General features: G+C 38.0%; 2 protein-coding genes across 7 annotated transcripts; one reads left to right on the top strand and one right to left on the bottom strand.

Annotated features, from left to right (window-relative positions):
* Positions 1–407: 407 nt before the first annotated feature.
* rhbdd3 (rhomboid domain containing 3) lies at positions 408–9,725 on the bottom strand. The gene is made up of 5 exons (XM_041786507.1): positions 9,218–9,725; positions 4,911–5,294; positions 4,473–4,599; positions 4,130–4,378; positions 408–2,538 (listed from the first exon to the last, which is right to left on the bottom strand). The coding sequence occupies exons 1-5, from the start codon at positions 9,378–9,380 to the stop codon at positions 2,352–2,354; spliced, it is 1,110 nt and encodes a 369-aa protein (XP_041642441.1). The 5' UTR covers positions 9,381–9,725; the 3' UTR covers positions 408–2,351.
* Positions 9,726–13,495: 3,770 nt separating this feature from the next.
* On the top strand, positions 13,496–25,381 carry ewsr1b (EWS RNA-binding protein 1b). 6 transcript variants are annotated; one of them, XM_041786504.1, is made up of 15 exons: positions 13,496–13,606; positions 14,105–14,144; positions 15,081–15,132; positions 16,435–16,573; positions 16,790–16,988; positions 17,071–17,330; positions 17,429–17,588; positions 21,499–21,536; positions 22,102–22,131; positions 22,240–22,355; positions 23,401–23,530; positions 23,626–23,733; positions 24,314–24,440; positions 24,520–24,876; positions 25,015–25,381. In XM_041786504.1, the coding sequence occupies exons 1-15, from the start codon at positions 13,591–13,593 to the stop codon at positions 25,049–25,051; spliced, it is 1,809 nt and encodes a 602-aa protein (XP_041642438.1). In that variant the 5' UTR covers positions 13,496–13,590; the 3' UTR covers positions 25,052–25,381. The 6 variants fall into 6 exon arrangements, with proteins under 6 accessions (XP_041642438.1, XP_041642440.1, XP_041642435.1 ...); XM_041786506.1 differs by having other exon boundaries at positions 13,497–13,606; positions 21,502–21,536; XM_041786501.1 differs by having other exon boundaries at positions 13,497–13,606; positions 16,432–16,573.
* Positions 25,382–25,584: the final 203 nt, after the last annotated feature.

Below are 25,584 nucleotides of genomic sequence, written 5' to 3'. Positions count from 1 at the left end.
TGGAGCCTGTCCATGACAGTAAAAGGGGTTACACCTGTTCAGTAAGTCAGCATCAGAAATAGCCCTACAAAATATTTATGGCTTCTTTCCCTCATTGGGAAATAATTGTAATGAGTCTGCCTTAGATTATTTATGTGGACATCTTATTATTTTAATAATGTAAAATCATGGCCACTGAAAGTTCCTGTTTCTGTAGAAGTGAATGGAGTTCATCCAAAGCTTGCTGCAGTATTGGCTATATACTTTTTGGTGTCAGATGCAGTTCACTCTGAGTGTGAGTGTGGAGGGAGCTGTTTGTAAAAGGCCCTTAGTGCTGTTTCCCCTCTCTCTCATGGATTACGTCCATTTGTTGACAAAAAGCAGATGGTGAAGCTGGAAAAGATGTTGGAAGAAGTAAAAGAACCATATCAATCAATCAAACTTTATTTATATAGCACCTTTCAGACAAATTCAACAGCAGTTCAAAGTGCTTTACAAGGGAGTGGAAAAGGTGATTGACAGAAAGGATGTTAAAAGCTGGATGTCCACTGATGAGTTACAGCTATGTTAGTGGATTCTCAGCTAATGTGACTCTGCTAACATCTACAGTTTATTGTTTGCATGTGGATTATGTGCAATTTGCTCAACCTTCCAACAGCAACATAGCCACTTTGACATTGGACATACGGACCAATATTACTCGATGCTTTAGTAAATGTGTACAGGCCTGTCCAGTATTTACTCTAGTCCGGCTTCTTCCTCAATGACGCTCTCTTTTTTCTCCCCTTAATTCTATTTGTCACTGTTCTCTTCTGTCTCTCAGCCTCAGCCATTGTATAAAACAGTGCTGAGAGAGGCTAACTGGCCAGCAACGCCAGTTGGCAAAGCCAGCAACGCCATTCTCCCTGACAAAGGTTTTGTTCTGTCAGGTCAACTTTAACCTCCCAAATGCCTGCATGTACATATGAGGACATTTTGACTTTTCTACAACATAGCAATCATTTTTGCTATTAGAATTTTTCAGATAATTGTCCATAACAGTGAAACAATTTGCTTAAAATGTTGCAAGAACTTGCACAGCAATTTTCCAGATTTTTCATTCGACATTTTAGTAAATACGTTTGGATATTTCGGGGAATTTGCTTGGAAATTTTCAAGTATTTTCATAGAAATTTTGGGGGAAAAGTTTAATTATTAAGAGAGTTTCATCTGATTTTATTTGTTTCCATTTTCATAAAAATATTGGACACTTATTTTGATGTTTTGGAGAATTCATTTGGAAATTTTAAGGCACTGCCAGCTAAATTAAGGAAATTGTCATTTGGGGGAATTGATTTAAATTTGTTTGCATGTGTGTGGAGGGAGTGCTCTAATATTTTTGGGGGTATTTTTCATGGAAATTTTTGAAATGTATTTGTAAATTTTGGGGAACTTTAACTGGGAACTGGGTGGGGGCATCCTTTGAATTTCTTAAAGAATTTTCATACAATCTTAGGAAATTTGTTTGGTAGTTTGGGGGATCTTCATAGAATTATTGGTAATGTATATACATTTTTTGGGAATTTGACCAGAAAATTTAAGGAAAATTTAATTGAAAATTTTCAGGAATTTGAATGTAATTTCAGGGAAAATTTTATTGGGATTTTTAAGCTTAATGAAAGGGTTTTACTAAAATATTTGATGAAAAAATGAAGACATTCTGGAATACTTTTTATTGTGTACTTAAAAAATGTGGTCAAGAGTTTTCACAGACATTTTTAGTAATTTCTCAGAAATCTAGCAAATTTCTGTGGATTTTGGAATGGGAAATGTCCAAGAAATTTAGAACTGAAAGACTGAAAAAATGAAATCATGTCATTTAATGGTAAAAAGGGGCCAAATTTAGCAAACACATTGATAAATCCTTTTGCCCTGGCACCTGCACGGTCAACTGTGTATAAAGTTGCCTGTGTATTCATAGACACTCTTTAAGATATAATGCAGATGGCGAAGCAGTAAGCTAAGCTAGTCTTTTGAGCAGGTAGCACAGGTCAGAATCTGACCAGTGGCCTCTTTCTTGCATGTCATTCCTGCACTCTTTTCCTGACTTCCTACACTATCCACAGTCTTGTCCTCTTCAAATGAAGGAAAAAACACAAAAAATTCCAACAACAAACAAAAACATGTCAGCTCAGGAAAGTTAAGTGAGTGTTAACGAAGAATTTTCTTCCTAAGAACAGGTGGTGAATGAGGCGGGGTGTTCTTCCACAGGAATATGGATGATTTAAATATCTGTCCAAGACGCCCACAGGGGAAATCAAAAAGTGAAGCTCAGAAAAAACCCAAGCATTAAGCATGTCCAGTTTACTGCATAAGAGCAAACATTGTTCAGTTCAAGAATGTGAGATCGATGATGCACCCTGTGAGGACGCAGGGCTCTTTCCTTTTGATACTACCACAGCTTGTTCTCCAACGCTGTCATCGATAAGCAGAGAAATGGCGCCATCTAGCTGTTTGGAGGCTGCTAATGCAACGATAGCTTTCTCAGTGGGGAAGCCCATCTTCTCCAGCTGCTGGAGTCTGAAAGGTGGAACATCAGACTGTTAGGTGTGTAAAAATGACCACAAAGTTCTTCACTCAGACTGCATGGAAAATTATAAGAAATTATTTAAAGCAAACTGAACTCTGAGGCAAATTGTATTAGCAGGTGATGATGAGTCCTGTCTGGTTTCCTCAAGACATAATGTTTAGAACTGAGGCCAAACAGTTCAATCTTTGTTCCATCAGACCAGAGAATCTTGTTTCTCAAAGTTTGAGTCCTTAAAGTGCTTTATTGAAACTCTAAGCGGGCTTTGCCACTCTGCCATTAAGCCCAGATAGGTGGAGGGCTACAGTGATGGTTAGCCTTCTGGAACTTTGTCCCAGATACACACAGGATCTCTGGAGCTCAGTCAGGATGACCATCAGGTTCTTGGCAACCTCTCACTAAGACCCCTCTCCTACAATTGCTCAGTTTTGCCGGGCAACCAGCTCTTGGAAGGAGCTGGTTGTGCCAAAATTCTTCCATTTGAGAATTATGGAGGCCACTGTGATCTTGGGAACCTTCAGTGCGGCAGAACTTTTTTGTACCCCTTCCCAGACCTGTTCCTTGCAACAGTCCTATCTATGAACTCTGAAGACAGTTCCTTTGACCTCATGGCTTGATTTTTGCTCTGATATGCATTGTCAGCTGTGGCATTCTATATAGAGGTGTGTGCCTTTCCAAATCATGTCCAGTCAATTAAATCTACCACAGGTGGACTCCAATTAAGGCGTACAAACATTTTAGCAAAGATCCAGAGAAATGGGAGGAACCTTTGCAAAATTTCAAGTGTGTGTGTCAAGAATGTGATATTTCAGTTTTTTATGTTGAATAAATTTGCAAAAATAATTAAAATTCTGTTTTCAATTTGTTGTTATAAGGTACTTAGTGTAAATTAATAAGACAAAAAATTAATTTAAACAACAGTAGAATCAGGCTACAACATAAAATTTTTTTTAAAAGTGAAGGCGGTCTGAATACTTTGGTGTTAAACTATGACATTGGCAGTCAAATAAGGCTCTTCAGAACAAATCTTCAAAAAACTGACCATTCGGGGTCACCCTCAATGTGAATGTTAAATGTTTTTATGGCTGCAGCATTTGTAAAAAAAATAAATAAATAAATAAAAAATAAGGGCTGCACGGCAGCGCATGGGTTAGCACTGTTACCTCACAGCAAGAAGGTTCCTGATTTGCTTCCCTGTCAGGCCCTTTCTGTGCAGAGTTTGCAAGTTGTCGTGCATGCGTGGGTTCTCTCAAGGTACTCCCACCACCAAAGACATGCTCGTCAGGTTAAATGGTGACTCTAAGTTGCCATAAGTGTGAGTAAGCCTGGTTCTTTGTTTCTATCTGTCAGGCCTGTGATTGATTGGCAACCAGTCCAGGTTGAACCCTCTCTCAACCAATGACAGCTGGGACAGCCTCCAGCCCTCGCGACAGGATAAGCGGTGTCGAAAGTGGATGGAAAATGAAGTAGTGAAAATATCTAGACATTTCTTAACTTTACAGGGCACAAAGTTAATCTTAAAAATGATGGGAAGAGTTCTTGGAAATGATGGGAAGAGTTCAAACCAAAAAACAAAATACTAACCGCAGAGAGGAAACTGATGATTTATGAAGCTCCACTTTGGCATCAGGGTTGTCAGGAGTGTCCTGTAATGAGGCGAGAATTCCTGCCCTCAACATCTGCTCCTCCAACACTTCGGCCTCAGACTGAGCGGCAGACTCTGTTGATAACCAGGGAGGCACTGCATACTCATGTGGGTGGTGGTTAATAAACAAGGGATCCCTCATGGGTGGAGCAGCTGCATGATCAACAGGCATCATCTGAGGTAGGGATCTAGACATGTGACAACAGCGAGTTCAAATGATGAAATCTTTTGATGACATGTATATAGCAAGTTAGATGGATGGAAACAAGATTTTAAAAACACCTCTGTGAGGTAGAATAAGTTGGCAATCTCAGTCTGGATGATGTAGAAACATATGCCCAATCAGGGATTAGACCCAAGAACCTGGACTCCTCAAACTCCTGTAACGTCCCAATGAAAGACTGATGATCTGAGAGACTGATTAAGGATGTTTGAAAAAGACTGGTGAAGGCTTGTTCGCTAACCTACAAGTGTTACTGAAGGTTTCTGTTTCCCACAAGACCTTTTTCATCCTCTGTGCACCTTCAAAGTTGGTGAAGTTGTTCCAGAAATACCTACTTCAGTTCAAAGCAATCAATAAAAACTTTTATTACGAGACAAACATTCACATATTTATTTGTTTGAATCTAAAAACAGACCTTAAAAACAATATATATTTTGTAACTTAGATAATGTTTTAGTATGCATGTCCAAAAAGGGCCAATGAACGAGAAAGGATACAGTTGTGCCCAATGCATATAGTGCAGAAGTGAAGCAGAGCAGGGGTCCCAGGCAGCAGCAGCAGACCAATCAGCAAGAAGAGCCACGGGAGAAGCCAGACAGGTAAACACCTCAGCAGCCTTCTCGGTGTCACCTGACGACACTGTGCTGTGAACAGAGCCAGCTGGATGGCAGAGTAACCACAGATGCGACTTGCCTCGCCCCCGCCGATACAGAGGACTAGGGTGTAAAGAAAAGGTAAGATGACCACTGTCAGGACGGAGAGGGAGAGGAAGGCCACAGTTCCCCAACGACGCTCCTGGCAGGGTCCGACCAACAGCAGGAAAACAACACTGAGCAGAAGAGAGGAGAGCTCATCATGGCTGAAAGCATACAGGAACAAATCTGTGGAGAAGAAAATGGGGAGAAGGAGCTGCGTCAAGGTGTTGTGATTTCACCTAAACAGAGATATTAAACATGAAGGGGTGGAGAGAAACAAATTGCTTTTACTCACATTAAAGTTTGAGTGGCTTTTTTATTTACTTGTACTTTTTTCATTTTACAACCAGCAGTTTAACTTTGGTATATTTTGGGGGTGGTATTGTATTGTTACCAAATGTAACAATGTTTTTTTTTTTTTAACTTTTTATTTTACATTTTACAAACCTTTAACAAAATACTTTACATTTGTGACATAGGACTTGGTTCCCCACAAAATATAAGAAGATAAACAGAAGCAAAGAAGCTGATGAATTAAAAAGAAAAAAAAAACCTTTACATGACAGACATTTCCAGCAGAGCTTAGTTTATAATGCAATACTGCTTTCTTTAGTAGTTATCTATTAAACTCATTCGCAACAACCCATATTCTTTACACATTCAAATATGTTCTGACACAGTTCCACCTTTGTACAAAAATGTCCATCTTCATTTGTAGACTTGCAGTTATCTTTTCCATTGTGTAGACTTGTTTGAGTCTCGGTCTCCACTCGGCCACTGTTGGAGGTTTAGTGTCTTTCCAGTGCACTGTTATCCTTTTTTTTTTTTTTTTTGCTCTTAACATAAGTATACGTAATATATACTAGTGACCTGTCTTGCAAATCCTATCTGAAACAATTCCTAATAAAAACAACTGAGAATCTAAGGGGACAGTCACATGTAAAATACTTTCAACTTCTTTTTGAACAGATTTCCAAAATTCTTGAATTCTTGGGCAGTCCCAAAATATGTGTGTGTAATCCCCTATTATTCCACAATTTCTCCAGCACAGTGCAATAGTAGGTCCTTTGATATACAGAGAAATTGTAAAAGGTGTGTTAAAATAATGATTTTTTAATTTCCAATCGAACTCCTTCCATAACTGACTATTAATTCCCTTATGGCTGCTGATACACAGTTCTTCCCACACAGTCTCCTCAATTATAACATTCAGTTCTAATTCCCATTTTTCCTTGATGTTCAAGGTAATTTGAATGATATTAGCTGTGAGTCTTTTATATAAATGAGAAACATGTTTTTGGTTGGAAAGTGTTTTTCCAAAATACTAATAAAATATTCTTCTATGTCATTTGGGTTTTGGTAGACTGCCTCTCTTTCCTGATGACTGTTGATATAATGTCTTACTTGAAGATACTTATGCAAGTCGTTTGATGGTGGCTGAAACTGTTCCTTAAGTTGTGAAAAAGATTTAATTTCTGTTCCATCAAATAGTTGGTTATTTGTCTGAAGACACCTATCAGCCCACCTTCTAAACCCACTGTCCCATACAGAAGGAGGAAATTCTATATTATCAACAACAGACATGGCTCTTGAGATGGATTCCGGTCCCCTGAGCATTTTTTTTACTGTAGTCCAAACCTTCATTGTATGTCTTATCCATTGGTTTTCAATTTTAATTTTGTTAAAGGTTTTAATAACAATAAAAGGCAGTACTGCTAAAGAAATGCCCTTAGTTGAACTCTTCTCTATTTTAGTCCATCCTACTTCCTCGTCCCCTTTGATCCATGCCACTATAGCAGTTAATTGAGCTGCCCAATAGCAATATTTAAAATTTGGCAGACCCAGGCCTCCTTTGTCCTTTGAAAGAGAAAGGATTTTGAGTCTTACCCTGGGCCTCTTGTTCTGCCATATAAATTTAGAGATAAGTCTATCAAACATGTCAAAAATGGAGATTGGGACTCTTACAGGCAGGGACTGGAATAGAAAAATAAGTCGAGGGAGAAGGTTCATTTTTACGGTCAAATGTGACAACTTTTGAACTAAATTTTAAATAGGAAGCATTAATGCATAGAAAAATTAGAAGTGATAGGTAGGGTTGGGTATCGTTTGGGTTTGTTTCCAATACTGGTGCTAAACCTATACTTTTTGTAAGGTGCTGGTGCCTAAACAATACAATAATACAATACAATAACTTTATTTATCCCTGCAGGGAAATTCAGTTGTCTAGAGTCTCTCTCATCTGTTTACGGTAGAATTATAAAGTTTAATTACTGATGGAATGAAAGATTTTCTAAATCTTTCTGTCCTGCAGAGCAGGGATAGGAGCCGTCCACCACCGTTGTTTCTTTGGTCATTTAGGGAGATATGAAGTGGATGATCCATGTTCCTCAGAATGGCCTCCACCTTCTTCATTGTGCATCTCTCTACCTCATCCTCCAATGAGTTCAGCTTGATTCCGACCACAGAGCCAGCTTTTTTCACCAGTTTGTTCAGATACCTTGCATTCTTGTGTTTTACACTGCCTCCCCAGCAGACTGTAGCATAAAACAGAACACTTGATGGTGCCTTAATCGTTATTTTGAGGGTTAACAAAGTGTGTTAAAAGTCAGCGGGAGAATAAAAGCTGTCTGTGTATCATATACGATCTGCAGTAATATCTTGATAAGATGCCAGTCAAACATGGGTTAAGAAAATGACAAAAAAAACTTTTTTCTTGCCTTTCATTCAGTGGCACAGTATCAAGAGGATGTATCGAGATCTACGTTGTTATTTGGTGTCATTCGGGTATCAGATGTGTTACTACCGGTTTTTGATACTTATCCCTAGTGATAGGACAGGAGCACAGCTAGATTGCAGAGGAGGATGCCCCACTCACTTTAAAAATAGAAGATAATGATGAATGGGTCAGACCAAATATAGCCAAGCCATGGCCACTTAAATTAACAGTCTGGTTTATGTAACTGCAGGATGAAGCCAGATAAACAGTGTATTATGAGAAAAAAAAGAATAATAATAATAATGAACATCTCATACAGCCCCCAATCATGTCTTTTTGGTCTAATCACCATATTTGTTGATGATATTTTAAAGACAACATTTGGACACACGAGTTTTATTTTGAAATCATACTGTTGTCTTTGTCATTTTATCTTACACTTAATTTCAGACCTAAAGGTCCATGTTAGCAAACATAAGAAATATAAATACAAGGCAACAATAAAAGTGTAAACATCACAGTTCACAAATTCTCAGCAATTAAAACAAAAGGAGATATAAGTACCAATATTTCTTGAAATGAGATGACTTCCATTTGTCACTGATTGTAGGCTGAGAAAGCAACGTTTTGATTTTCTTTTCTAAATCATTTCATTGACATATAAATTTGCATGTGTGTGACATAATTGATAACAAACGTATGGCTAGCACTCATCCTTTTTGGTTATTTGAGAAATGCATAGTTATACGCTACATATCATGCATCCAGGATTACTTAGAAGATTCTTTTCTTACTTTTATTTCTACCTGAGAGCATGAATCCATATGTTGGGTTTGTTAGAAGTAAGATTATCTGCTGTTTACATGACTTCTACAGGCAAGCCATGTAATGTAAACAGCTCCTATGTATCTGTTAAAATACTAAGGATCATAACAAGAGCATTCAATTTTACATTTTATACATATTCAACTTTATAGTCTACATCCCATCCATGCATTTGCACTTTATAATAAATATGTTAGTTTTACTATAAACAATTTGACATTGGTATTCTTTTAATGCCTTGAGCTTGTATGGTGCTTTTCTAGTTGTCTGACCAATTTTTCTACCGCAGGTCACACTTACACATTCATACACTGATGCTAAAAGATGCAATGTAGAGTGGCCATCAGTATTAACTAATGTCACTCATAGGCATCCACACATTTCAACCACATCAGGTATTAAAGTACCATGTACTTTAAGTGCATTTTTTTATGAACCACTTCTTTATTTAGCTTGGGTATATTTGTATTATTACATCTACTTTATTCAAATCTTTTCAAAGCTATTGTACTTTATTTAAGTACATCATACTTGCACTCCTGCAAACATGTCATGTGTCTTAGGTTACCTCTGATGCTTGGAAAGTCTCCTCCTGGACCCAGACTTAGACTTGCTTGGATGCCCCCAGAATACATCAGCAGCATTAGTGTCATCAAGAAACCTGTTCCCAGACAAAATCCAGATCGATGTGATCCAAACCAAAACCATACTGACATCATACCATCAAGCATTGTTAAGGATGAAATCAAGCCTGTCGTTTCACTTTTTCTTAAACGCCATGATTCTAATGTAGATACATCTATTTTGCTTATTTAGCGCAGGAAGTCTTGAAGAAATGCCAAGGCTCAGATATATGCCTATTTATTCACTCAAGCCTTGACAGTTAGATTTGAAGTAAATGAATCCGCGAATGTTTTCTTTCTTTTCTGCCGTGAGGAAATGTTCTGTAATCGTACGACGAGCACGCGGGCAAACCTGAAGTTTTACAGTTACTATATCCTTTAATAAGTGGCAAAAAGCTGTTAGTAATTGCGTGAAACTATTCAGATGGGTAAATATTGCCATAACAAAACAACGACTTCCGTCTACGTCACATTCTTCTTCTTCTTCTCTTGTTTATTGGCGGGTCGCAAACAACTTGAGGTGCATACCGCCACCTACTGTACAAGAGTGTGCAACATCATGTCACTTTCCTCAGATTATGTTGTAGCTGCCAGCCCAGTGTCCCTTAGGAACACAAGCAGCGCCCTCCTCCCATTTCTTATCCCTTCTCCCTCTGTTCCCAGAATTCCTTTAAGGCTCCACTCCCTACCTGTCTCTAATTTTTTCTTAAAATCTTTTCCTTTTTAATTCACATTTCATACAGTGTAACAACATGTGTTCAACATTTTCCTTTACTCCACACATATCACATAAATCATTTTTTCCTTTTCCCCAGTAAAATGCATGGTGTCATTCAATCTGGTATGTCCTACCCTGAGTCTTGAAATGATGATTTCCTCCCTCCTGTTCCTTTCTCTGTATTTCTTTGTTGTTACTGACTTTTGTATTTTATGAAATCCCCTGCCTTTCTGGTCCTCCTCCCACTTTTTCTGCCATCTTTCCATTCCTTTTTTCTTGATTATTGTTTTCCCCTCTCCTTTACCTAGTTGAATTGGTATCATAATTTTTTTTTCTTAGGGATTCTTTAGCTGATTTGTCTGCCATCTCATTACCCTTCACCCCCTCATGTGCTGGTACCCAACAGAACTGTTCTCTGCTTGATTTTGTTGACTGAATGCTTTCTAGAGTTGCTGCTGAATCAGTGCACACCACCACCCGGTCTGGTCTGACCCTCTCCACCCACTGCAAACCAACGATGACTGCCACCACCTCTGTCGTGTATGCTGATGGATGATCTGAAAGTCTCTTGGAGGTACCTATTTCAAACTCAGGAATAAAAACACCAATACCCACACATTCTTGTCCGTTTTTAGATCCATCAGTGAATATTTTTAGATAACCGTAATAGTTTTGTCTTAGATAGATTTAGATTTTTTTTAACTCCAGTTTCACTCAGGTGGCCTACATCACATCTTCTTCGTCGTCCTTTTGGCTCTGACTGCTGTTTAGAGGAAAGGCACATTACAGCCATCTATCAGAAACAAGAAATAATTTTATTAAGGTGTATGTCAGGGTGCCCAAACTTTTTTCATTGAGGGCCACATATTGAAATATATAAGAATGCTGGGGCCACTTTCATATACCACACCTTGAGGATATTAAAGTTATAAACTAGTCTAATATAGATTAAGATTTTCTCAGTGGTCGAGTGTGCTCACATGGCAAGTTAGGTAAATAGCCAGTCAATGTAAGGATTTTGGGGAGGCCAGTCAGATTTCAGGGGAACCTGGTTGGCCTTGGCTACCACTGGCCACACACCTGGAACACTATTGGTGCCACTACCACTATTTAGTTGGGTAATTAATTAGGGCATTATAAATCAAGATAACTTTATTACTGTAGTTGCCAATATCTTTATCATTTACAGTGTTGTCTTAGTGTAGTCACAAATTAATAAAAACATCAATAAATTCTTCTTGATGACATGTTTGTTTGTAGAAATAGTATGGTAGCACTTCCCTGTGCTGAAATACAGTCAAGCAAAAGCTTTATGTTCTAACTTCATTAGGATTTGCTGCAGGCCAATCAAAAGTGGGCCACGGGCCGCATTGGCCCCCGGGCCATAGTTTGGACACTTCTGGTTTATGTGAAACATTATACTTTTTTATTAAATTTAATAAAATTCAAAAAATTATTGCCATTACACAATTGTGAAGATACTTTGAAAATATTCCTGTAAAAACACAGTCAAGTATTTGAGTACCCATGTAACTGAAGACCAAGGAGTGAGACAACTGTCTTAAATCTCTGACCTCTAAGAACCTTAAAATTATATGGCAGGGTTCTTCTTTCTAATAAAGAGGGGTATTTGTGTTTAACCATCCCTCACTATTTTTGTTAATGAACTCACAGCTAATGAAATCAATAACCCATTCCTTGACTTCATCTGGAAAAACTTCATTTCTGTCTGACAGTAGGGCGGAAGGAGATCTTGAAGTTCTAGATTTAATTGATTTTATGAAAACTTTTAAAATTGATTGGTTAAAAAGATGCTCAGCAATTGAAAACTCAGTGGGTTTTCACCCCCAACTATATCGTATTTTTGACCAAATTGGTGTCTTGCTTTTGTTTTGACATGGAATAACTTACCTCAAAAACTCCCTGTCACATTATCCGAGTTTCATCAGCAAGCCATTCTTGCTTGAAGTTGTGCTTCATCCACAATTGTTCTCCCCATAACACCTGCTTATTGAGTAATGATAATATAACTGTGAGGAAAAATCTATTTTTTCATCCCAAATGGTTTGTAAGAAACACGATTAACATTTTATACGTTCTGGATGAGGTGACCATGGATGAGGTACTACAGTCCACAGTGGACATACATCCATACATATTATTTTACTCTGTTTTATCATGATAATGGGTAAATCTAAATGTTTTCGCAATATTTCAACTCATTGTAGTTCCTTTTCTTGTAATAACAAAGCTTTTCCCATTATAATGAGGTGGTTTCTAAAGATCTCTGACATTCACTTTGACATTAAGGAGGGTTTTTTTTTTTTTTTTTTTTTTTTGTCAAACGGCCAAATTACATTGACCATGATTGATTCATGAAATTAATAACAGGGTAAAACATCCTGGGGTGAATACTTTTTACAGGCACTGTACATGTCATTGTGTCATTGTCTTTTATAGTTGTGTAATGGCGCTCTTGTTCTTTGTGTTATCTGTAATAGTTTGACATAAATTGTAATTTTGAGAGCGTTATATAAAATTACTAAAAAACAAAAGGGACTTAGAACAAAGTAAAAGAAACAGGCCTTGACCACAACTGTACTGCACAGAACAAAAAATAAAGATAAATTGTCATCTACAAATGGTTTATTGCACTAATTCATATGAAAAGTTTCAATTAAGTAAATATAAGAGGTTATTTTTTTATCCAGCTTCTCAAACATAATTACCTGCTTCTTTCCCAGTTCATTAGGATATCAAATAAAACTGTTGCATTGTTCTGCAAAAAAAAAAAAAAGTCTTTTTATGTTATTCTAAGATCGTTATGCAAATGTTTTATATACTTTTCATTGCTGTACATTTGAGTAGGGAGTGTGGAAGTATTTCAGTGATCTTGTTTTGGTTTAGCCAAATGGTCTGAAGTCTTGCAGCACAACTTCATTTTATTTTTATACATCTTTAAATATTTAATTTTGAGGTATGGTTAGGGATAATTTTTGACCTTGTAATGGCAATTAAACAGACGTTTGAAAAAGTACTCTACATGTTTCAACTTGCCAAATACCTTGTTGACATCTAAATTTCTGACAAAGGGACAATACTAAACATTCCGCTGTTTGAAGAATGAATAACCTCTAGAAATGAAAATGACATTGTCTGTCTTGAATATTGTACAGTTTCTCGAAAGTGAGTTAAATCACAACACTTTGTAATGATAAGCTGATAGAGTGATATATTTCACTTCTAGCTTACAGTTTTCTGACTTCTGATTGGCTTAAAAACACTGACCAATCTCTTTCTTTACTCAACTCCAGTTCGTTTCATACTCTCTTTAAAACTTGAATTTTTGTCTGTTTATAGTATTTCAATGCCTATTTTTTGTCTGCTTTAAAATTAACTCAAAATTCTCTTCAAAATAACGAAGACTGTGTTAAGTGAAACTTAACACCACTAAAGTAGCCTAATGACCTACTTACTTCAGAGGACTTGCATAAAAAGCCGGGAACTGCACAATCTCGCGAGATTTCGAGGATCCTGTGAAGAGAATTGCATTTCTCCGGTAGCCAGTTCCGTCCAGTCGTCTTTCACGGGATCAGTAAAATGGCGTCGGCTCCGGGTGAGTAAGAAATAATAAGATTTTTTACTATCTACGGGGACTTACGGTTATCCGTGCTGAATAATCCTGCATGAACTTAAATTTCGCACGATATTACGCTTGCGTGGCCGTTTGATCTGCTCAATTATCTTGAAGTAGCGTCCGTTAGCACGGCGCACGAGGCCTAGTCATCGCGCGACGGCCATTGCGACAATTTTTACCGAATGGATTTCTTCAGTTTGCATACGCAGATTTGACGGGACACTGGGCCTTAAATGTGACGAAATGTGTTTGCTTTTTATCCCTGTATAAACACAGTTCCCGTAATGCGTGTGTAAATTAAAATGATTCTAGTGTATAATGAATGAAAACGTTAGTCAACGTTGGATGTAGCTGAACGGTGTCGGTGCGGTGTAACGTGCTGCTAGCATTAGCATTGAGGCTCGCGCGCAAATGGTATTTGTTCTGTAGCTTTCAATCGGAAACTAACAACTAATCGATGTGAATTTCTTTCTTTAGCAGACTACAGTTCCTACAATCAGTCCAGCGCCCAGCAGGGGTAAGAGTCTTTTTGTACCAACTTGAAAGGATTGCATTTTAAAGTTTATGATAGGAAATTGTTATTTGGTGTTCCTAAGTGGATATTTCACGCAGTGATGCAGACGGTAGGCGGTAACAGTATAGAATAATTAAGATCTTTTAAAATCAATTTGGGCTTCATTAGGTAAGATGAGCGACTATTACATGCGCTTTTGATAAATGTTATACCAGTGGAATTGTTATTGTCGACATTGAGCATGTTAAATGTCCTGGAACCAGTAGATGAGATTACGATTGCACAATGTATCGTAATTCTATCATTACTGCATGGAGATTTTGTTATAAGCACATTCATCCTGGTGAAAATGATGTATCACAAGCAATGCTCTCTCGCTAGGGATGTCTACATTACATTTACTTTCAAATCATTTTTATGCACATAGCCCAAGCTGGCTAGCAGCTTCGCTGTGATTAATTTTTAATGAAACAAAAGTGTAGAAAAAGTCTTGATGTATTTTGGATTTACTATGAACACATCAAATGATATAGTTACAGCCAATGAAGTGTCTTAAATACTTTATTTATTAAGCGATTCAAGATGGTCACTATGTTGTATAAGAATTTGGCAGGTCACACTTCTGTACTTGCATTGTGCGGGTCTTACATTACAAAAGAACTTAAAGTTTAAATTTACATCATAATTGGAAGATTATTGTTTAAATAGCCTATAGCTTTTTAAACTAGAAACTTGATACAATTAGTTAGAGAAACTTGGGTTCTTTACTACATATTGCAACTCATGTTTCAGAACAAAGCAGTATTGCAGCATTTTTTTTTTGTATTGCAGTGCCCTAGAAAATCTTTTTTAGCCTAAGGAAAATATTCATGGTAGCATGTAAATAGATTAAAGTAGACCCTCCATCTTCTAATCTAACTTTAACATTTGATTCTGCAGGTATGCTTCTTATGCAGCCCAGCCCTCGCAAAATTATGGGCAGTCTACACAGGTGAGATTTTTAACAAGGGTTTGGTTTCATTTGTGCTTGAGCAATGATTTATTTAGTTATGATGTATTGATCCAAAAACCTGTTATTATTATGAGGATTAACTTGAACGGGTAGTGACTAAAAGTCAAATTCACATTCACATAGTGAATCAATTTTTAACAAGCAGGCAAGTGAGAAGTTTCGCAGCTATCACATTATGATAGCTTTGTAATGCAAAATTGTAGGGATGTTAGAAAGTATCGATACACTGATATATCGCTATATTTCACGGCACAATACTGTATCGATATTTAAAATGCATTATCTATTTTTTAAAATGATAATTTACTTTGTTGGTGCAATAGTTTGTGGTGTATTTTCACTCCCTGACCGTTAGGTGGCGGCAGGCACTGCCAGCCAGCTGTAGGCAGTTGACTCTTCTCCTCTGCTTAGACGACAAGATCACGCAAGACTTCCGGTCTAAGCGAGCCGGTTGCTCATGCCTATCCAGCAGTGCAGCTTCTGCTGCTTTCGTAGCCGATATGTGGACTTATTTTGGCTTCCAAAACATTAAAGGCAGTGCAGACTTACACAGGAGTCAAGTCACTTTTAAGATATGCCACACCAGAGTGAAATACTTGGACAACACGACGAAGCCGAGCACGATACATCATAGCTTAGCTAACGCAAAACAAGTCTGCTGAAGCTACCGCTGATTCATGCCCTCCTCACAACACAGTCTATCAGTCCTTAAAACTGGACATGAGGTTTAGTCTTCCTCCACAAGCACCTTGTCATTACATTAAGACATACATGCTGATGTACTGTGAAATACAAAAGATTTTAATACGTTTATATTGATTCATTTTCCCACTTTTCTTTTAGAAATGCTGAAAGCATTTTAATTCATGACAACAAATAGGAAAAATCCTCATCTTCAAATTGCACAAAAAAAGAGTTAAAACTCTAGATGTTGCAGGATCATATATTTTATAATACACCATATATCTTTTATTTACATACTACACATAACTTTAATATAATTTTTATTAATACCTTAATTATGTTTTATTTTATTCCATATTAGCTTAAAATTACAGTTATTTCTATAAAAACATATATACACACCTACATACATATATGAAATAAAAATATCGCCTTGCTCATAGTACTGCAATATATCGGCATCTATGTATTGCGTATCGCCAGATTCTTGCCAATACACACTCCTACATAATTGCTTGTCTTTTTAGACATGAGGTGTACCCAAGGTTTAATCTGTTGTTGTTGCTAAACAGGTAAAATAAAATCTTATTCCAGCAGAGCTATGGTCAGCAGAACTATGGCTCATATGCCCAGCCTGCTGCCGCTGATGGTAGTTACAGCCAGACAACACCTGCAACTGGAGGCTACCCTCAGCAGCAACAACAGTACGGGTCCTCATATGGCCAGCCAGCATCAGGTGAGTGTTCATTATTGAAACTGATGAATGCAAATTGGTTATTGATTATACACTATCAGGTTGACACATAGCTCTCCTTCTTTAGAAGAGAATATTTTACTTAACATAAAAGTTTGACAGACCACAATGTTAATTTCTACACTCCTATATGTAGCTTTACACTTATGATTGTCTCATGAAATACAAACATAACTTTTTTTTTTTAAATGTTTCCAGCCGCTGGCTATCCTGCTGCTCAGTCTACCACTCATAGCTACTCCCAGTCAGCCCAGGGTTATGGGGCCAGTGGTTATGACAGCACTCCTGCTGCTGCTGCTCCTGCTGCATCTCAGTCTTATGGTTCTCAGCCAGGGTATACTGCCCAGTCTGCCTACCCTGGTTATGGTCAGCAAGCTGCCCCCACTGCACCACAGAGGTAGGTAACCTGGAAAAAAATCATTAAAAAACATTCTAAAATCTTATTTGTAACACCACTCTTTTTTTCCTCACTTTGTCAGTTACAATGCCAACAGCCAGCCGGCTAGCTACAACCAAAATAGCTACTCCCAGCCTGCAGCATATGGCCAGCAACAGTCTGGGTACCAGGCTCAGCAGGCCAGTTATGGTCAGCAGCAGGGCTACCAGCAACCGGCCCAGCAGCAGCAACAGGCTCCTCCCGCTTACCCTCCTCAGACTGCTGGCTCCTATGGGCAGCCTCCAGCCAACCAGTACAGTCAGCAGGGTGGACCGCCCAGTTACAACCAGAACAACCATTATAGTGAGCTTTGCCCTCTTGTTTCTACATTTGTAATAGTTTTATTTAATGTCACCAACATATGAGGGGCAGGTTCTCAAGTATTTGTTTCACTCTTGCAGACAACTACAGGCAGGATGGTCAGGGTGGAGGTTCTGGTTACTCTGGCTCTGATTCCTCCAGGTACCCTGGGTCTGGGGAAAGCAGAGGTCCCAGCAGGGATGGCTTTGATCGTGGTGGAATGATGCATCGTGGGCGTGGAGGCATGGGCCGTGGCATGGGGTATGTGTCTTTCCTTAGTACCTAACCTCATTTTGACTTGACAGGTGCTGTGGCCACATGAGGCAGGGCTGAAAGAGTCACCATCAGGAACAAGTGAAATAATGAGATTTTGTTAATTTGTCTCATCACATGGCAATGAAATCTTAGCTTTGGCCTTCTCAAATTTTGACTGAGGTCCATGATGGGATGCTAAGTACATGCCAACATTGGCAGCAAATGTAAGAGTTTGTCATGCAGTTTCAGCCCTGCCTTTCATTTGGTCAAAGGTAAGAAAGGGGGTTTTCTCGATTGGCTTTCAACAAAGGCTTTGATTAGGGACCTGTGCATAAATATGAAGACATTACAAAGTTTTATTATGAGCTTTATTACGAAGTTTTGAAGGCAGTCGTAGTTGCATATCTCTAGATTCTTTGGGGATTTTTTTTTGTAAGTACACGGCAAACTAAGCTATTCCAAACTTTAAAATTGCTTCATAAAGGAAGGCTCAAATATAGTCTCAAAACTCTCAGCACCTAAAACGTTTCACATGGGTTTGTCACTTTCTGTGGGATGAAGTAATTGCTACAGAAAGAATTCAGAGAGAAATGTCAAAATCTGTTTTTTTTTTCGCCCTTTTTAAGGTTTAAACTTTAACAAAAACAAAATGTTTTGTGTGAAAACTTAAAAATTAATATTTGAAGAGAATACAAGGAGGCATGGTTACATTCCAAATATATATTTTCAATTACCCAGTAGCAACATTTGGGTCAATTTATTTCTCCCATGAGTTTTTTTTTTTTTTTTTCCTTTTTATGCACAAAACTTTCTTTATTGGTATTTTACATCTGTGGCTTGTTTTCTACACTTTTCTTAAAGCTGTCTCTGGCAACGAGTTCTGGTCAACCAAATAAGAGATATCTAAATGGAAATATGCAACAAAAACTGCAGGGTCACATAAGAACAACAAAACTTTCATCAACTACAGAAAAACAAAGTTTCAAACTTGTTCTCTCAATCTCCCCAGTTTTTGCTCACAGCCTCATAATTCTTCTTGAAACTGAAGAGTTACCACTTAAATGAGTGTCTGCTTCTCAGAGAAGTTTTTGAATCTCTAAGGGTTATTTTTCTTAATGGTTTTACATTACCTTTAAAAACACCCTGAGTGAAAACCTTAAACATCCATGAAATTCTTCAGACTTTCAGGGCACTTTTGATACAAGGTGTACTACACTTTTGCTCACAGCTGTGTTTTATTTCTGTAACAGCTGTGTTTTCTGATGCCATGTGATGACCAGTATGGAGGGTAAAAAGGATCTAATGATATATATTCAAACTCTGTACATAGATTTTTGTTCTCCAAGTCAGTGTTTTGATTTCTTGATGGGTTGTCATGGTTCTGATACTTTCAGTCCATCTTTATGTAGCATAGTCCAGATATGTCATGGTGGCAACAGGTTGATTGGTTCTTATTTTTATCTACTTCATGGTCAGTTTGACGCTCAAAGCAGTGGCCTGTTGCACCAGCTGTGTGGAAATTCTGATGTATGTTATGGTAGGAAATCCACACTAAACCCTATATTGGAGCTAGTTAGGTTGTAACTTTGTCATTATTCGGTGGCACTATGTAGATACAAGGTTCATCTTGGCTAGTATAGCAAGTAGAGCATTATGTCAAAATGAACAAATTATTTTTGTTGAAATGCTTTTTACATAATTTGACCAATCTGTGAAAAGCCTTTTTAATGGTCTGTTTTATTGCTGTCCATTCGGCTACTGCATCAGACTTGCTGACAGTAACTTAAATGAGCTTCCCTTAGTCTAGTCAGCAAGATGTATTTAAAATAAGACATAGGATTACATTTCTTAAGCCAACATCCTTAACTTGCAGCCAGTGTAAAATTTCAGTGACGTGGATGGGTCAAGTAATTTCACAGATGCTATTATTGGTTGGCTGAGATCATCTATGCTCATGGAAAACAAACTTTAGTCCTAACAACATCGTCTTAAAATTCGGAGGCATGTAATGTATCATGAAGAACACACTGCTGACTCAAACAGCTCACAACACACTCTCAGCTCTACCTCATCCTAAATGTTATTCCACCCTTTAAAATGATAACCATGACAGACTTACATTACACCAGATTTTACACCCACTAGGAGCTGGGTGTAAGACTTCTGCTTGCACTGGAACTGTCTCAACTGATGCGGCTCCTTACTTGAAAGTGGAACGTAAACTCCATAAGAACTCCCATTAAAACTAGGCTGCTTGAACTTGCACAGAGCTGGTGCAACCAATCCCAGGTTTTTAACACACAGGTTACCCTAAGGGTAAGACAATCATGTTTTTAATGCTGATCAGGCTTTTGAGAAGTTTGGCACCTTGAAGTTCTCTCAAAAACCATTCTCAGTAGGGTGAAATGGTTTGACCCAACCTAATTCATCAGTTATGTTTCTCCTGACAAGAAATGGAAAGGGTATCAAGAGAGATTGTATTGTGCTCTGGTTTAGGCTTTATCACACTTAAATTTATTACCTGAGGCTCTCCCCAATTTTTAAGTGGTCTTATGCTGAAGGACTTGGTTTGAAATTTTTTTTCACTTTGAATCAACCGTTTTGGGTTGGAATTTCAGAAATGTTCCAGGTTTTTCTTTTGAAGAGGTCCAGCAGTTTTTACAGTTGAAGATGATTGAATCCTTTATTGATCCCATGAGGGGAAATTCAAGTGTTGTAACTAAACAAACACAAAACAAGGATTGTTTGCAATGCAAAAGCATCTTCTTAATCAACAAAGCCTTTTCAAAGTATAGAGCTCTGCCTTACTTGTCTTTTTTTTTGGGAACTTGCAGAAAATGCACAAATAGGAAATCGGTGTTTGGGAAGATTCCAAATTTTTATAGTACTCAATATAGGATTCAAATCCAGCAATTGAGGTAGTGTTAAACAAAAATGCTATGAGCAAAATCAATAAGAAAACATTTTTTGATATTTGATAAAGCAGGATTCTTTTCCATTTTAGTTTATTTTTAGCTTGGCACAGGTGTTAGTTTGGGGGAGGTTGGGTGGGCACGTTGTCATTTTGAAATGTTTATAATGTTTCTGTGGTTTGAAATACAAATGTTTGGTTATCCTTTGAGCACTTTTTAACATGCTTTGTCACATTTATACCGTACAGGTAACAGTGAGAGCCAATTAAAAGCATCTTTTCTCTTTAAAGTATCTGTACTGAGTACAGAGCCGCCAGCTTAAGCAGCAGGAGGGAGCTTAAACAAAGATTCGGGGTCTGCCTTTTTTTCAAGAACTGAGGACGGTGTTTTTTCTGAGCATGATGGTTATAATATTGACTAAGATTTTGTGTTCAGTTAAAAATAACATTAGTTAATCTGTAAAATGATGTTTGGTGTTAATTTCTTAAGGAATGTGTAATTTTTTTGTATTTTTATTTGTTTTATAACCTGGTAAATGTAATCATCTTGTTTATCTTGTAAAATTTCAGATGCGTTGTCTTTGAGCAGCAGATTTAACGTTAACTTTTGTCTAAACCTGTGCTATCAGGGTGTCGTAACTTGTTTCTTGGTTGATTTTTTTTTTTTTCCATCAATGCATCTGAAATCTTTGACTTGTGTACAAATGTTTGGGTTTATCACATATGAAAGCCAGTAAAATATGTTAGACAGTTACTCATGTTTTTGCACAAATGTGTCCACTTCTACAAAATGTAACTGAAGTTATACAAAGCTAACCAAGCAATGACATACGTAATACTTTAATTCCCTCAAATAAGAATGTGTATTTTTAATTTGGGGGAGTTTTTTTTAGTTGCTGTTGGGTTAGAATGTTTTCATTAATCCCTCAATCAAGCCACTTTGCTCGAGCCATGGAAGTGGCTGTAAAAGGAAATCGCCTTCATATCTCCATTTATTCCCCCTAGCAGCGCTGGAGAGAGAGGTGGCTTCAGTAAGCCTGGTGGTAAGTTAACGAGTATTACACTGGTTAGTCCTTTCAGAGCCTTGAACTTGTAGAGCCAGTATCGTCAAACATTACTTCATGGTATGCAAAATTTATTTACAAGAACACATCTGAAAACATTGGGGACTTTTTCGATGAATTTTTCAATGCCTGAGACCATATTTTCTGGGATTCTTGGTATAATTCAGTCACTGCTTAAGGTTTGACAATGAGTTTTTGAGGTTAATGACAAATTTTTCACTCAAATGTGTTTGTTACTGCTTTACAAAATCTCGTGAGCTGAATTCCTGGGGTTTATTAGGATTCTTACTGGTCTAAGAGGCTTTTACGCAGTCATTTTCCAAAGTGTCTGAGGTGTTCCATTTTCAATTCAATATATCACTTGTGGGATTTGTGGTTTACCATAGGGTGCCATTTTTTTCAACCACTCATTATAATGGGCCACGTTTGTAAAGAAATGCCTGGATTATCTTTTGTAGTGTTCTTCAGGTGTTGTACAGTGAACTGGAATTACACACACTGACTATTTTCAATCTCTCTCCCTCTCCTCGATGATGGACAACAGGACCTATGGGCGGGGATGAGCGTGAAATGGGTAAGTAAGGTCACACTTGGACCAATTACTCCATGCATTGGGTGATTCATAAGCTACTTTATATAGTAATTGTTTTGCACTATGTTAACAGTTATGTGTTTGTTGTAGGACGCCCTGAAGAGCAGGATGATTCTGAGAACAGCACAATCTACATCACAGGGTTGACTGAGAAGGCCAACATAGAGGAGATGGCTGAGTTCTTCAAGCATGTTGGTCCAATCAGGGTAAGAATAGCAACGTACATCAATGGTGAAACTGTTTGCCAACACTAAGTTTGTTTTAGAGTAATTTGTTAATTATGGTGTGTGTGGACATAAAGCAGTGCTGTAATGATCCGCTGTTTTCAGTATGCCATGGGACATTCATAGTGATATCATTGTGGCATGATATTGGGTTTCCCAATTAGGGCTGAGCAATTATTCGAAAGTTAGACTGAATTGCAGTATGGCCTGCTGCAATTTACAAATCACAAAAGTTTCAATATTTAACTTGAAATGTGTCAGAATACTAGTTTCATACTTTCTTTGCAGCAGAGATTTTATGCACATTATGCAAACATTCAAGTTTTTTTTTTCATAAAAATCCCTGTTTTACCAGTGAAAGTGTTTTATTAAAAACAAAATTGACATAAAAAATGATCCTCCTCTTCAATACAGCAACTGATAAAAACGACAATTTAAACTGTTCATTCACTTGGGGTCTTCACTCTGATCACCACAACAGAGCTCATATGTACATACTTTGGTGTCTGGCCTCAGTTGAACTGTGATCTACCTTTGAACAATCTTCATTTACAAAAGGAACCACTCTTCATTTATGAAGTAAGGTGTAGGAGAATGGACCTTGCTCATGATAGGATTTTAGTAAAGCACATAAGGCAGCATTACCATTGACTATTAAATGAACAGTGTTTAAATTCTGTACATTTCCAGTTCCACTTGGGAGTATTTCTGTACACTAGGTTTTCTCAGCTTTTTCTTCCACTAAATAGTGCACATCGTAATACTACTATAGTAACCACTACATGTTAAAATGAAGCATTCATACTACATTTAAATTTTAAGACAAACAACCATTGAATTGAGATTTTAAATGACATTTTTTTAGTTTGAAAGGGATGGTCATAGTTAAGTTAACCTGAAGTAAGCGCCACTATTTATTTGTGTATAAGCATAATCCTGTTAGTTGATTGCTGGTTAATGAAATAAATTAAAGTCAGTAAGGCAACACCAAGGGAGTTAAACTAATGAAATCTCTTTGTGTGTAAAGATGAACCGCAGACTTGGCCAGCCTGCCATTAACATTTACACTGACAAGGACAGCGGAAAGCCCAAAGGAGACGCCACCCTGTCCTATGAGGAGCCGGTCTGTGCCAAAGCAGCTGTGGAGCATTTTGATGGTACTTAAACTTCTGAAAAGAATCACTCTTAACAGTGAATGCATCTTAAAGGTCCTAGAATTTGTCTAAGGAATGACTTGTAATTTCTATTGTAGGCAAGGAGTTCCAGGGCAGAAGGCTCAAGGTGTCCATGGCACGCCGTAAACCCATGATGGGAGGAATGAGAGGCATGCCCATGCGTGATGGCATGATGGGTCGTGGAGGTGACTGTCCGCAATTTACTTAAGCTTTTCACACTGTTGGGTGTTTTTGTGTTCAGGAATCTTGTAGCCTTGCCTCCAAAGATGTTCTAAAATGAAAACAATCTCTATGAATTAACAAGCTTTGGATAGCCAGGATAAATGATGTAAAATTCTCAGAGATTGAATAACAAACCTTTAGGAGGTTAAGGATTCTGCACACGGTCTTTCCTTAGATGCAATCCTGCAGCGAACTGTCCTTAAACAGATTTCTTTTTTAAAGTGTGTTTGTGTGAGGTGCCTGTCAATTGTAAAAGCATAAGCCACAGGAGATGTTGATCAGCATGGCCCCTTTATTAAGAAAACGGGTTTTGGTTGCAACATAGGAAGCTGCCTGTACATCACTGCAGACTGGGTCAGCTACTATTCGCACTACTCTATGATCCACCATATTTATGTTTGCAGACAGTGAAGAAAAGAGCAGAAAAATGTATTCATACGTGCGACTTACTTAAATCTTCATCAAGTTTTAGTTTGGCTTTTCTTCAAAGTGTGTGTGTGAATAAATTAGGACAACTAAAACTTGCTGTAACTCTGTTCCTAGGTATGATGGGCCGTGGAGGAGACCGTGGTGGATTTGGTCCACGTGGTGGTCCTCGTGGTATGGGCAGAGGTGGACCCACAGGAGGCAACATGCAGCAGAGAGCTGGAGACTGGGAGTGCCCTAACCCGTATGTCTTAATGTTGCATTGCTTTTTTGGGTAACCTCCTTCCTGAAAGATTTCGTAGTAATCCATCGTTTGTTCTCAGGGGCTGTGGCAACCAGAACTTTGCCTGGAGGATGGAATGTAACCAGTGCAAAGCCCCCAAACCTGAAGGGTTAGGAGGTGGCCCTCCATTCCCCCCTGGTGGTGACAGAGGCAGAGGAGGAATGGGCATGCGCGGAGGCAGAGGTATGGATCGTGGTGGGCCAGCAGGAGGCGGAGGCCCTGGTGGCCCTGGAGGTTTCCGCGGATCCTGGGGAGGCGATCGTGGTGGATTCAGAGGGCGTGGAGGAATGGATAGGGGAGGTTTCCGCGGTTCTGGGCGTGGGGGACCACCAATGGACCGTATGGGTGGCAGAGGCGGAAGAGGAATGGGCCCACCAGGCGGCAAGATGGATATGAGGTAGGGTTATTTTACACTGTACCATTTATCATAGGTTGAGAATATATATGAAATTCTTAATCTTTTGAAAGGTAAATGTAGATGTAACTTGAACAAATTTCAAATTGGTGGCAAACCTTTTCTGTTTTCTGTTTTTAGGGACCATCGCCAGGAGCGCAGAGACCGACCTTACTGAAGGAAAAACTTCATGACCGTTCCTCTTGGGGAAATCGATTTTTAAGACAGGAATTTTTAATTTATGATTCCATATTTCCATGGTTATAGAACTGCTTCTAAACATCTTGTGCAGTTATTTTCAACTCGTGTTTCCATTTTTTATTTTAGTTTACCTGTGTTTATGCTACATCTTATATTGTACATGTTTTTGTTTTTTTACATATGCAGGTTAGTTTTGCCCTTGTATTGTAATACAAAATGCTTTCATTGGTTAACATAAATGCCTCCATTTTCCCATAAATGATGTTGTTCGGTGACAAATTTGGGAAATAAAATTTTACTGATTTGAGTTTTTTGCTGCTCTAACTTCATCTTTATATGTTGTTTTCTTGTTCTAGTATTAAGATGAAATTTTTTCCTTAAAGTAGAATTCAAGGTAGCCAAAGTAAAGCCTCTGAGTAGCCAGAATGGGAAGTATGATTACTATTGTAGCGGAGACTAAAACAGGGATGTTTGTGTTAAAGCTACTAATTGAGGATAATTTGAATACAG

The sequence above is a fragment of the Cheilinus undulatus genome, linkage group 5 (assembly GCF_018320785.1).
Source record: "Cheilinus undulatus linkage group 5, ASM1832078v1, whole genome shotgun sequence".
Classification (NCBI taxonomy): Eukaryota; Metazoa; Chordata; class Actinopteri; order Labriformes; family Labridae; genus Cheilinus; species Cheilinus undulatus.
Note: the sequence above shows the minus strand (reverse complement) of the source record. Positions and strands in the feature narration are given on the sequence as shown.

Bases quoted from the DNA above. Each gene is read 5' to 3' on its own strand.
- rhbdd3 (XM_041786507.1), bottom strand. From the start codon at position 9,380: ATGCTTGATGGTATGATGTCAGTATGGTTTTGGTTTGGATCACATCGA. The intron at 4,379-4,472 runs GTGTTTTTAAAA...TCACATGTCTAG, and splicing joins ACTTATTCTACCTCACAGAG to ATCCCTACCTCAGATGATGC. The intron at 2,539-4,129 runs GTTAGTATTTTG...TCCACCTTTCAG, and splicing joins TCATCAGTTTCCTCTCTGCG to ACTCCAGCAGCTGGAGAAGA.
- ewsr1b (XM_041786501.1), top strand. The intron at 14,145-15,080 runs GTAAGAGTCTTT...TTGATTCTGCAG, and splicing joins CAGTCCAGCGCCCAGCAGGG to GTATGCTTCTTATGCAGCCC. The intron at 23,734-24,313 runs GTGACTGTCCGC...CTCTGTTCCTAG, and splicing joins TGGCATGATGGGTCGTGGAG to GTATGATGGGCCGTGGAGGA.